Consider the following 12,825-nt stretch of genomic DNA (forward strand, 5'->3'; position numbering starts at 1 on the left):
TTATGTGTTTTGATGTACCGAAGATTGTTCGGAGTCCCGGATGTGATCACGGACATGACGAGGAGTCTCGAAATGGTCGAGACATGAAGATTGATATATTGGAAGCCTATATTTGGATATCGGAAGTGTTCCGAGTGAAATCGGGATTTTACTGGAGTACCGAGGGGTTACCGGAACCCCCCGGGGGCTTAATGGGCCATAGTGGGCCTTAGTGGAGAAGAGGAGAGGCGGCCAGGGCTGGGCCGCGCGCCCCTCCCCCCTAGTCCGAATAGGACAAGGAGAGGGGGGCGGCGCCCCCCCTTTCCTTCCTCTCTCTCCCTCCTCTTCCCCCCCTTCTCCAAGTCCAACAAGGAAGGAGGGAGTCCTACTCCCGGTGGGAGTAGGACTCCCCATGGCGTGCCTCCTCCCTGGCCGGCCGCCCCTTCCCCCCTTGCTCCTTTATATACGGGGGCAGGGGGGCACCTCTAGACACAACAATTGATCTCTTGATCTCTTAGCCGTGTGCGGTGCCCCCCTCCACCATAGTCCTCCTCGATAATATTGTAGCGGTGCTTAGGCGAAGCCCTGCGATGGTAGAACATCAAGATCGTCACCACACCGTCGTGCTTACGGAACTCTCCCTCGACACTCGGCTGGATCGAAGTTCGAGGGACGTCATCGAGCTGAACGTGTGCTAGAACTCGGAGGTGTCGTAGTTTCGGTGCTTGATCGAACGGGCCGTGAAGACGTACGACTACATCAACCGCGTTGTTCTAACGCTTCCGCTTTCGGTCTACGAGGATACGTAGACAACACTCTCCCCTCTCGTTGCTATGCATCACCATGATCTTGCGTGTGCGTAGGAATTTTTTTGAAATTACTACGTTACCCAACAACCACCGATTTGACTAGCACCTCTTTCCCTATGGTTGACATTGTGCTCTCAATCCACCCCTGCACCTTGCTCCATAAACGGTCTTTTAAATACTTAAAGGCACCATTTTTTGAGCTTCCAACAACTGATGGCATCCCTAGATATTTTTCGTTAAGTGCTTCATTTGGGACATGTAGCAAGTCCTTGATCTCAAGTCTTGTACTTTCCGGTACCCCTTGCTAAAATATATGGAGGATTTTGCAAAGTTGATACGTTGGCCTGAAGCTTGACAATAACTGTTCAGGACCAGGTTCACCTCATTGGCTTCATTATTATTTGCCTTACAAAACAGCAGGCTATCATCAGCGAATAAAAGGTGGCTTACTTGTGGCGCCGACGGTGCCACTTGCAGACCACTTAAGTTTGATGACTCACTTTTGGATTTTAACAGGCACGACATGCCCTCTGCCGCTAGCAAGAACAAGTACGGAGATATGGGGTCCCTTTGTCTGATTCCACGGGATGGCTCAAACTTCTCCAATTTCTTCCCATTAAACATGACTGAAAATTTGACAGTGGTGACCAGCAACATAACTATATTCACCCATCTTTCAGTAAAGCCCAGCTTGATCATGATTGCTCTGAGGTAAGGCCACTCGATTCTATCATAGGCCTTCGTCATGTCCAGTTTTAATGCAAAAAACTGATGCTTCTTTGCCTTATTTCTCTTCATGAAGTCGAGGCATTCATAAGCAGTGATAATGTTGTCAGTAATCACTCTACCTGCGACAAAGGCGGATTGCTCTTTAGAGATTATATCCGGGAGGATGAGCTTCAAACGGTTTGATATCACATTCGAGGCAATCTTATAAAACACGTTACATAAGCTGATGGGTCTGAATTGTGACAGCATAGTAGCGTTTTTTTACCTTAGGGATTAGAACCAACACTGTATTGTTGATACATGCAACCGATTCCCTTCCCTCCACAATTTTGATCACCACCTTGGTAACCTCCTCTCCACACAGTTTTCAATAACGCTGGAAAAAATAGGCTGGGAAACCATCATGCCGTGGTGTCGGGAACATCTAAAAAAGCGCTTTCACATCCTCACCGCTGTATGGAGCATTCAAGGCCTCGTTCATCTCCTGTGTAACCTTCCGTGGAACAGTATCAAGGACTTGTTCCATTTCTGTCACCCGCTCGGAGGTGTATAGGTTTTTGTAAACGTCTGCTTCCATTCACGTGGCAGCACAAGAAACCCAGCGAGAAACCTAACAGGAGCCCACGGCTACGCGCAGAGAAAAAAAATCAGCCTAGCCCATCCCAGCCCATGTGAGGCTCGGCCCATCAGGTTCCGAGCCCACGGCTACGCGCAGAGAGAAAAAAAAGGAGAGATCAGAGAGAGCAGCAGTCGCATCCCCCGAAATTCGAATTCCGCCCCTCTCTCCCCCCCGTCCACTCCTCTCCCCCCAAATCCAGCCGGATTCCGGTGCGCCGCCCTCCCACCCCGCTCCCCGCGGCCGCGGCCGCGGTCGCCGTCTGCCTGACCTCCCCGCGCCCTCGCCGGCGGGCAGCTCCCGGGTCCTCCCCGCCCCGCGTTCAGCATCTGGTCCCGCCCCCGCGCGACCCCCTCCATGGCCGCCGCCACCGGTAAAGCTCCTCCCTCACCCGCAGCTCCCTACGTTCCCTAGCGATTTCTACCTCCCGCCGCGCGCTGTCTAAGCCCCAGCTTCCCCGCCTGACCAGGGGCGCCGCTCGGCGGCCTGAACCCGAGGCCGAAGCCGAACCCTAGCCCCGGCCTCCGGTCGGGGGGAAAGCCCGCCGCGCTGGCCGACATCACCAACACCGGGAGGCCCGGCCCTCCCAGGCACACCATGGCCGACGTCCTCAAGGTAACCCCTTCTCGCACCCACTCGGGCATAAACAGCAGGCTCGGTTAGTCGTGGCTCAGTTCTGCAGTTCGTTGGTTCCGGTTTCCGCGCTGATGCCTAGATCCCTCGCTTGCTTGCTCGCAGGAGAACGCCAAGTTGGCTCAGCTGGTTGCCCAGAAAACGTATGTCTGCCTCGCTCGCCCCTCGGTCCTTCATTCCTATGAGAAAGGGGCTGTTTGATGTTTCTGAATTCTGAGGCAGTAACCTAGTTTTGACTTTGATGTCTTGTCCGCAGCAAGATCATTGAGCTCAGCGGCGTTGAGATTAACAAGCTCCGTGCTGCGCTGCACAGCACGCATCAGCAGAACCTGCACCTCGCGCAGGCTCATTCTCAGATCACCGCGGTTCGTCTGCTTCTCCATCTCTGTTCTTGTTTAGATGGTTTTAGTTGTTGCTGTGAAAATTTTCAGTGGAACTAGCCGAGTTGCCAACCCAAGCAGTGCCAATGCTTACATCTGAGTTATACCTGTGAGCGAGAATCAAAGAGAAATACTGTTGTTTGGTCATTCTATATGTACTGTATTGAGCTAAGTTTGAGTTGTTGCTGCGAAAAATTTCAGTGGAACTAGCCGAGTTGCCAACCCAAGCAGTGTCAATGCTTACATCTTAGTTATAGCTGTGAGCGAGAATCAAAGAGAAATACTGTTGTTTGGTCGTTCTATATGTATTGTATTGAGCTAAGTTTGAAGGGAAAACTCGAGCAACTAATGTGCATCTATTTTGTACTTATGAAAGAAAGCATCACACGTTGTCACTTTGTTTTGTGGGGTTGTATAGCCACTTTCTGATCTATCTATGTGTTTTGTGCTTCTCTGCAGGAACTAAATCAGGCAAAAGATCGAGTAAGCTGTCACTGCTTCTTTTCTTTACGAGATTTTCAACTGCCAATACTAAGAATGTTGGTTACTGATTTGGGGAATTATTTATGGATTTGACATGCAGGTAAAGGTACTGCAGCATGAGCTTTCATGCGCAACAGCAGTGCTTAAAGTAAAGGCTTCGGGAATTGAGGTAAAGTACGCCCATGGCTTAACTTAGTTTCCTGTTGTTACAGATAGCTTGATTATTTTCTTTCCATCCTGCACTATTGGCAGCGAAAGAGTACGACTGCTGATAACCAACTGCAAACAGAAATAACTTCACAGGTAGCCGGCACAATCCTCAAAATAAATGGCTCTTCGTGTTCATCTATAATTCTAAGATTCTTCCTCTCTCATTTAATTCAGGAGTTAAAAGCCGCACCTTCCAAATTTGCACCAATCGAAGCTCATCAAGCTGATAACAAGGGCAACAGTGCTAATGTGCACCATTCAGTCGAGACACAAAGTAAAGCTCATTCTTCTCCTTCTTAGATGTTGATATTATGCTTGGCAACCATTTCAGCAATGGCATTTTATGGTTCTGATGTTCCCTACTTAACACAACTTAATTTTCGTTTCTACTTTACCTTCAGCTGTCCACTTTTAGAAAATTTAATGTGAGTTTTCTGTCAATTTCTTGACAGCCTCTGTGCCATTTAATACAGACCAACCAGAAGCACCACCAGATAAAAAAAATAAAAGGTATTGTCTGTCTGTTTACCTATACTTGAGAGGCAATGCCACTGGCAGGCTGGGCGCTAGATAGCCTGATTTACCAAAGCGACTTTCTATTGATTCAGAACATCAGTGAATACGCGCACAAGTAAGCGAAAGTCAGAATCATGTGAAGGTATAAAAGAGACCAACACATGTCAACAGAGCCGCAGACCTGATGTGCAACCCACTGGATCATCACATCATGAGGATCAGAGGTAATATTTATGTACAAAATGTGCTCATGATGCAACACTATCTGATTGTAGGTTGACCAATTTTTGTTTATGTGACCAGAAACACAGTACGAAGAAAGTCTTCTAGACTAAACCCAGGGTCTTGTGAGATGGCAGAAGCATCTTGTGAGATCTTGCATACAGACACTGCAGTTCCTTCATCTTGTAGTTTTAGTGTTCCAGAACTTGATGAACCAAATAGTGGAGAAGACATGGTAAGATATTGATATCTCTTTTCTGTTCTTTGTTCAAAATGATTCACAGTGCAGTACTCATTTCATGCTACACTTGTGGATATGTTGTGCAGCGGAAGGCAGCACAAGATGAACTGTTATGCAACACAGCAATGCATATAAAGGCTTCAGTACTCAAGGTAAAGTAATTTCATTGTTATACTCAGCTTATATATATAGTTAAAGATGTTGTAGTTTGAATTTCAACGCCTGACATCTTGATTGCCTGACTGTATTAGAAGGACGAGATAAATAAGCATCTGCAGAAAGAAGCAAATGTGCAGGTAGGCAGCACAATTCTTCAGTAATTGATCAATCTGTTTACCCAATCCTTATCACGGTGCTGCTTGTTGCTGGCAATGTAACTAGGAGGAGATACAAGAAACTCATTCTGTGGTTAATAGAATTGAGGACCCTGAGGCACATCAAATTGACAGTCACGCAACGAATACGATCCCAATCCACCCGGCAGAAACTCAACGTAATGCACTTCTCTCCCTTCAAGTATTTTGCTATTATATTGCATTTATCTTGGACATTTTGTTGCTGCGCGCTTGCACTTGAGGTTCTTATAATTATTGTTTTATGAATGAGTCAAGCGTAGCATGCTCATTTGCTCATTAAGAACTTTATGATCGTTAATGAATCTCTCGTACAGGAATGGTTGAACAAAAAGCACACCTTGTTTTTTCAATGCTCATATGTACAAGAAAAGTGGCCAAACTACTTGCTAACTGCTTCTTTTTATTGTTCTGATCACTTCCTTTAAAGGGAAAATAATAATTTTACTGTAATTGCAATTCCTTTTCAGCATCTCTGCCATTTGATACTCAACAGCCAGAACCACCCAAAGAAAGAGCAAAAAAGAGGTATGCCCATCATTCTAGTGATCTTTGAAATGCTCTCGATAGTACATCACACTGTCCAATGAAACAATATTCAGTTGGCTCAGAAATTATTTTTCTAGGGGTGGACACAAACGGAAATTGGATTCATGTGGAGGTCAAAAGGACTCAAACATAGAAGACGCTAATTCCAAACTTGATTCTACTTGTAGTGAACCACCGTATCATGAAGAGACGAGGTAAAGTCTTTGCGTGCATGCATCTTTCTGCCTTTCACTAATGCACTTATATCTGAATGGAACATGGAATCATGGTTGCCGTAAATATGTGCAGAAAATCTCCGAGAAGAAAATCCTCAAGAAAGAACCCAGGAGAATTTGGTGAGGCCACAAAGGAAAATCTTGAGACCAAGCAAGAGGAAATTGTTGCTCCTGTAGTCCCTTCCAGCTCAGATGTCGTGATGGAGCAGAGCAAAGATGAGAAGCAAAGCGACAGCCGTTCCTCGATGGAACCTTCTGAAGAGCAGGCGGCGGGGAGGTCCTTGGTGCAGCCGACAGGTAGAAGGTCTTCGATGCGGGCAGCAGCAAAGGCTGTCTGCTACAAGGAGATACCCGTGAACGTGAAGATGCGACGACCTTAGCGAACAGCCAGTAACATTTTGTGATGGGGTCACTTGCGTTTGCTTTTTGTGGAGTAGAATATCATGTTTGTTGTATGATTGTAGAGGTCTGTTGCTTGCCCGCATAAAATGTAGTATCATGTTATTTTGCCATACTCGCGATGGACTCTACAGCGGCCCCTTTTGTTCTAGAACTGATAATAGCCATTTGTCGTGGACATGTCTGAATGACAGTGCCAATTCCAACAGTTATTTTTTTCTTCCAATTCCAACAGCTGACAATTGGTACTGGTATTTTGCTCTTCTGTGTGTCCTGTTTGAAGAAATTGTGTTATACTCCCTCCGTCCGAAAATACTTGTCATCAAAATGGACAAAAAGGGATGTATCTAGAACTAAAATACATCTAGATACATCCCCTTTTATTAATTTTGATGACAAGTATTTTCGGACGGAGGGAGTATGTCATATATGGGCATGATATTTGGGTAGGAGAATTATGTGCGAACTTTCTATCTTTTATGTGTGCAAGTAAATAGTCTTGCATTGCACAATTTTCTGCAATTTCATAGAAATGTTGTCCAAAATTTTGCAGCGTTTTCTGAATTTCAAAGTATAGTTTCTAATTTTATTGTGCTTCTAATAAGTTTGACTTTGGTATAAAGGCGTATTGCACGTGTAAATTTACTATTATTATGTAGTCAGTCGGTTTATGTCTTTTTTTTGAAAGATCCAGCATCTTGCTGGCTTTTCATTTGATTTAGCAGGAGAGGATTACAAAAGAAAGTTCTTCTCACTGATCACAAGGGTACCAGGAGAGCAGCGAGGCCATCAACAAACTGATGCTGCTGCAACATCTCTGCAGAGAGAAAAACAGAGACCTAAAAAGGGCGGACAAAACTGATTGCTACACTCTCACGTTTGATCCCCGAAAGGGGTCTCTAAGCAGGTTGCTCCTGCCAAACGCCATTGCTCAAGATCGCTGCGAATTTGGCTGATCACTCTGCGTGTGCATGGATGGGTTCCTCTGAAGGTGCACTCATTTCTCGCCAGCCAAATGAACCAGGTTGTGATGATGATGATCGACCTTAGCCCCTTCGCTGCCCCTGTCGTTGCCCCGACGAGCAAGTCTCGGACGATTTGCGTGGTCGCACGGCCTCGCATCTGGCTGCTTGGGTTCAACACAGCGCAGCCATTCCATGTTGCCACCTGAGCCCAGACGGCTTTCGAAAACGAGCACTCCCAGAAGAGGTGGACGGAGGACTCAAGATTTCTGTTGCAGAGGGCGCAAAAATAGCTGTTTATCCATCCCCGACGCTGCAGCCTATCATTGCACCATAGACGATCATGGTGTAGCAGCTACGTGAAGAATTCCAACAGTTATTTTTTTCTTCCAATTCCAACAGCTGACAATTGGTACTGGTATTTTGCTCTTCTGTGTGTCCTGTTTGAAGAAATTTTGTGTTATATGTCATATATGGGCATGATATTTGGGTAGGAGAATTATGTGCGAACTTTCTATCTTTTATGTGTGCAAGTAAATAATCTTGCATTGCACAATTTTCTGCAATTTCATAGAAATGTTGTCCAAAATTTTGGCAGCGTATTTCAAAGTATAGTTTCTAATGTTGTTGTGCTTCTAACAAGTTTGACTTTGTTATAAAGGCGTATTGCAGTGCCAAGTTACTATTATTATGTAGTTAGTCGGTTTATGTCGATCCATCAATGCAAATCATTTGGATGAAGCCTGCTATAAACATGTCTTGGATACTGTGATGTTAATTTTAATTGGTGACACATGATTCATGAGGGGAATCCTATTTGGGGCGTAGGTCACCCGCGAGCGACCTAGCGTGCAACCCCCTCGCGCGCTGGGTGTTCATATGGGTTGTCTCATTTTCCCTTTTTTTCCTTTCCTTTTTTCTTTTTTCTTTTTTTCCATTTTTTTGCAAATTTTCTTTTCAAATTCGCAAACAGTTTTTTGTTCATCGAATTTAAAAAATGTTCATCAATCTAAAAAAATGTTCATCTATTAAAAAAATTTCATTGAATTTTTCATTAAATAAAAAAAAGTTCATCAAATTCGAAATTCTTCATTGATTTCAGAAAATGTTCATCAAATTTAAATTTTTTTCTTCCAATTCAAAATTTGCTTTTCTATTTATTAAAAAAAAAGATCTTGAATACAAATTTGTTGATCAAGTTCAAAAAATGTTCACTGTATTCAAATCTGTTCATCAAATACAAAAAATGTTCATGTTATTAAAAAATGCTCATAAAAATTGTTCATCAAAATAAAAAATGGTCATTAATTTTTTTTAAATGCTCATTCATTCGAAATCATGAACATTTTTTGAATTCAAGAACTGTTTTTGAATTTGGTGAACATTATTTTTGAATCCGTGAATCAGAATTTTTCGAAATCTTTTAAAAAGGGGCACCTCGCGCCCCACATGGGCCGGGCCAGGGAGGTGCGCATGGGAGCGCCGGGGGGGGGGGGGGTGCGCGACAAATTTCTGATGCGCGGGTCACGGAATAGGAGCTCTCCTTAAGGCGCCGGTTACTATTGGCCCACCCCTCCTGGCGCATGTGTTGTAACTTGTAAGTGGGCCGAGCCATGTAGAAGCTCTTTCTACCGATTTTATGAAGCTTCTACAAGCTTCCGATCAGTTTTCTGAAGCTTCTACAAGCTTTCGATCAGTTTTGTGAAGCTTCTTTCGATTGTTTTTTTCCTTCTATTTTGTGTTTTCTACTTGTTTTTTTTCGTGTTTTTATTTTCCCCGAGGTGCACAATTCTATCTTACCTGAGCCCATCATTGCATGCACTTCGACAACCATCCATAGCATCATAAAGAGCACCTCCCTTTCGAGGTACCCAAATGAAATGCGTTGTTAGTTGGTCTTTCTCAACATGGATTTTTCGTAATCACCGAAATTGTGTGATGACCCTTCTTGTTCCAGGGATACGACCCAGCGACGTGGAGATGTCACTTTTCCAGGGTTTTACAAGTTCTGACTCAATTGGTACATGTCCGGATCATCCCGATTGGCGTCAGTGGTCAATACTAACTTCACCGTGGAAATGCTCCCTAAATGTCTTTACTTGGTGGATTGTAGAAAATAATATATGGTATCAAGGATGTATTTTCTCTCTCGTACACAAGATTAATCTCTAAGATTCCAAAATCATTGTCACAAAAGTGATATCACTACCCTCAATAGATCCAACCGGTCATAGTATTCTCTTGTATTTTTATTAGGAAGAATGTACTTGAGATCAATGATTCTATGCTTACTCTATGACTCAAATGCGTCAGGGTCCACCTATCTTGACCTCATATTGAGGGTTAACCCATCTATATGTGCAAACCCCAAATTGTCATCCTCCAACACCATAATCATTATGACATTGACAGTAACAATCCCACATAACGTCACATAAATTAGCGATAAACAATAAGACCTACAATAGCATTTGAAATTATCTAGATTATTATCATTGTGATAATAAATCATGAAGTGAAGTGCATCCTTCAAGTGGATAGGGGCATTGACTCGATGAGTGCATCATCCACAAGATGAAGACTAGAACTCAGCTTCCTTCACTCATCCAAATGAAAGCACGACTTGCTCCAGTCACCTATCATTAGAAAGGAAACCCGAGTGTGTGAAACACAATCATCATCATTACTCATGTCCAATCCCAAGAATACCAACTTATAGGGCATGTACAAGCACGATGTACAATGACACTTGCGGCATAGAGCACCATAGTGGCCCATCAGCGTCGGTAGATTATGCTTCCTTTAGTGGCTTGTCATGGGGGTCCGAAATGTGGATCTGCGTAGGTTTCCAGTTATTATCCCGCAAAAAACACGACCATGGTGACAGTTCATCATAGTGTTCTATAGTACTCCCACCGGTCGTTGGGAATTCCTATGCAAAGTTCAATGGCCAATTGGGCACAATGCTAGGCAAGGAGATCATGCGCATATTGCACATCAAACGTTGAGGCCGCCTGCCATTGGGAATCAGTGAATCACCACCTTGACCACGAAAATCAGTGAATCACCACCTTGACATCATTGACCCCTCTGCTGCTCCGCTAGTTTGTGACTCTTTGCAAACCACAGCACTGCACCTTGATGACCCACAAGTGTAGGGGATCTATCGTAGTCCTTTCGATAAGTAGTCGAACCCAACGAGGAGCAGAAGGAAATGACAAGCGGTTTTCAGCAAGGTATTCTCTGCAAGCACTGAAATTATCGATAACAGATAGTTTTGTGATACGGTAATTCGTAACGGGTAACAAGCAATGAAAGTAAATAAAGTGCAGCAAGATGGCCCAATCCTTTTTGTAACAAAGAACAAGTCTGGACAAGTTCTTATATAGAGAAAAGCGCTCCCGAGGACACATGGGAATTATCATCAAGCTAGTTTTCATCACGCTCATATGATTCACGCTCGTTACTTTGATAATTTGATATGTGGGTGGACCGGTGCTTGGGTACTGTCCTTTATTGGACAAGCATCCCCCTTATGATTAACCCCTATTGCAAGCATCCGCAACTACAAAAGAAGTATTAAGGTAAACCTAACCATAGCATGAAACACATGGATCCAAATCAGCCCCTTACGAAGCAACGCATAAACTAGGGTTTAAGCTTCTGTCACTCTAGCAACCCATCATCTACTTTTTACCTCCCAATGCCTTCCTCTAGGCCCAAACAATGGTGAAGTGTCATGTAGTTGACGTTCACATAACACCACTAGAGGAGAGGCAACATACATCTCATCAAAATATCAAACGAATACCAAATTCACATGACTACTTATAGCAAGACTTCTCCCATGTCCTCAGGAACAAACATAACTACTCATAATTCATATTCATGTTCATAATCAGAGGGGTATTAATATGCATATAGGATCTGAACATATGATCTTCCACCGAATAAACCAACTAACATCAACTACAAGGAGTAATCAACACTACTAGTGACCCACATGTACCAATCTGAGGTTTTGAGACAAAGATTGAATACAAGAGATGAACTAGGGTTTGAGAGGAGATGGTGCTGGTGAAGATGTTGATGGAGATTGACCCCCTCCCGATGAGAGGATCGATGGTGATGATTTCCCCCTCCCGGAGGGTTGTTTCCCTGGCAGAAAAGCTGCGCGGGAGCCCTAGATTGGTTCCGCCTCGTGGCGGCGGTGTTTCGTCCCGAAAGCTTGCTTATGATTTTTTTCAGGGTAAAAGACTTCATATAGCAGAAGATGGTCACCGGAGGCCTGCCAGGGGGCCCATGAGGCAGGGGGCGCGCCCCCACCCTCGTGGACGGTGGGTGGCCCCCCTGGTATTTCTTTCGCTCAGTATTTTTTATTAATTCCAAAAATGACTTTCGTGGAGTTTCAGGGCTTTTGGAGTTGTGTAGAATAGGTCTCTAATATTTGCTCCTTTTCCAGCCCAGAATCCCAGCTGCCGGCATTCTCACTCTTCATGCAAAACTTGTAAAATAAGAGAGAATAGGCATATGTATTGTTACATAACGTGTAATAACAGCCCATAATGCAATAAATATTGATATAAAAGCATGATGCAAAATGGACGTATTAACTCCCCCACGCTTAGACCTCGCTTGTCCTCAAGCGGAAGCCGATATCGAAAAATATGTCCACATGTTTAGAGATAGAGGTGTCAATAAAATAAAATACGGATATGTGGGCATCATGATCATTCTTATAATAGCAACAATTATAAATATTGTCATATGATTTCTTATGCTAAAGTAACAATCTATCCACAATGTCAAGTATGAATCAGAAATTTCATTGAGAAATAACAAACTGTAATCTCGGTCATTGAAGCAATTGCAATTTATCATAACATCGGAAAGAGTCAATATAAGAGCTTTTCAGCAAGTCCACATACTCAACTATCAATTAGTCTTTCATAATTGCTAACACTCACGCAATACTTATGGGTATGGAGTTTTAATCGGACACAGAGGAAGATAGGGGCTTATAGTGTTGCCTCCCAACCTTTTACCTCAAGGGTAATGTCAACAATAATAGTTCATGCTAACTTACATCCAATTGGATATATATATATCAGGATCTTTCCAACACAAGGTGCTTGCCAAAGGATAAAATATAAAAAGGAAAGGTGAAGATCACCATGACTCTTGCATAATGTATAAGACAAAAGTAAAAGATAGGCCCTTCGTAGAGGGAAGCAGAGGTTGTCATGTGCTTTTATGGTTGGATGCACGAAATCTTAATGCAAAAGAACGTCACTTTATATTGCCACTTGTGATACGAACCTTTATTATGCAGTCCGTCGCTTTTATTGCTTCCATATCACAAGATCGTATAAAGCTTATTTTCTCCACACTAATAAGTCATACATATTTAGAAATCAATTTTTATTGCATGCAACATGACAACTTACTTGGAGGATCTTACTCAATCCATAGGTAGGTATTGTGGACTCTCATGGCAAAACTGGGTTTAAGGATATTTGGAAGCACAAG

At 43.6% G+C, this 12,825-nt stretch overlaps 1 protein-coding gene across 4 annotated transcripts; it reads left to right on the top strand.

Moving 5' to 3' along the window:
- The first annotated feature begins 2,274 nt into the window (after positions 1 to 2,274).
- LOC123139220 (shugoshin-1) lies at positions 2,275 to 6,588 on the top strand. 4 transcript variants are annotated; one of them, XM_044559019.1, is made up of 17 exons: positions 2,275 to 2,506; positions 2,603 to 2,748; positions 2,872 to 2,909; positions 3,023 to 3,131; positions 3,606 to 3,629; positions 3,730 to 3,798; positions 3,882 to 3,932; positions 4,014 to 4,113; positions 4,292 to 4,349; positions 4,448 to 4,579; positions 4,659 to 4,812; positions 4,905 to 4,970; positions 5,070 to 5,114; positions 5,200 to 5,311; positions 5,642 to 5,699; positions 5,783 to 5,914; positions 6,009 to 6,588. In XM_044559019.1, the coding sequence occupies exons 1-17, from the start codon at positions 2,491 to 2,493 to the stop codon at positions 6,313 to 6,315; spliced, it is 1,617 nt and encodes a 538-aa protein (XP_044414954.1). In that variant the 5' UTR covers positions 2,275 to 2,490; the 3' UTR covers positions 6,316 to 6,588. The 4 variants fall into 4 exon arrangements, with proteins under 4 accessions (XP_044414954.1, XP_044414956.1, XP_044414955.1 ...); XM_044559021.1 differs by having other exon boundaries at positions 5,798 to 5,914; XM_044559020.1 differs by having other exon boundaries at positions 5,073 to 5,114.
- The last annotated feature ends 6,237 nt before the right edge of the window (positions 6,589 to 12,825 follow it).

This window comes from Triticum aestivum, chromosome 6B (genome assembly GCF_018294505.1).
Source record: "Triticum aestivum cultivar Chinese Spring chromosome 6B, IWGSC CS RefSeq v2.1, whole genome shotgun sequence".
NCBI lineage: Eukaryota > Viridiplantae > Streptophyta > Magnoliopsida > Poales > Poaceae > Triticum > Triticum aestivum.

Coding starts and splice junctions, on each gene's coding strand:
- LOC123139220 (XM_044559019.1), top strand. Junction 2,910..3,022: donor CAGCTGGTTGCCCAGAAAAC/GTATGTCTGCCT, acceptor TCTTGTCCGCAG/CAAGATCATTGAGCTCAGCG. Junction 5,312..5,641: donor CCACCCGGCAGAAACTCAAC/GTAATGCACTTC, acceptor ATTCCTTTTCAG/CATCTCTGCCATTTGATACT.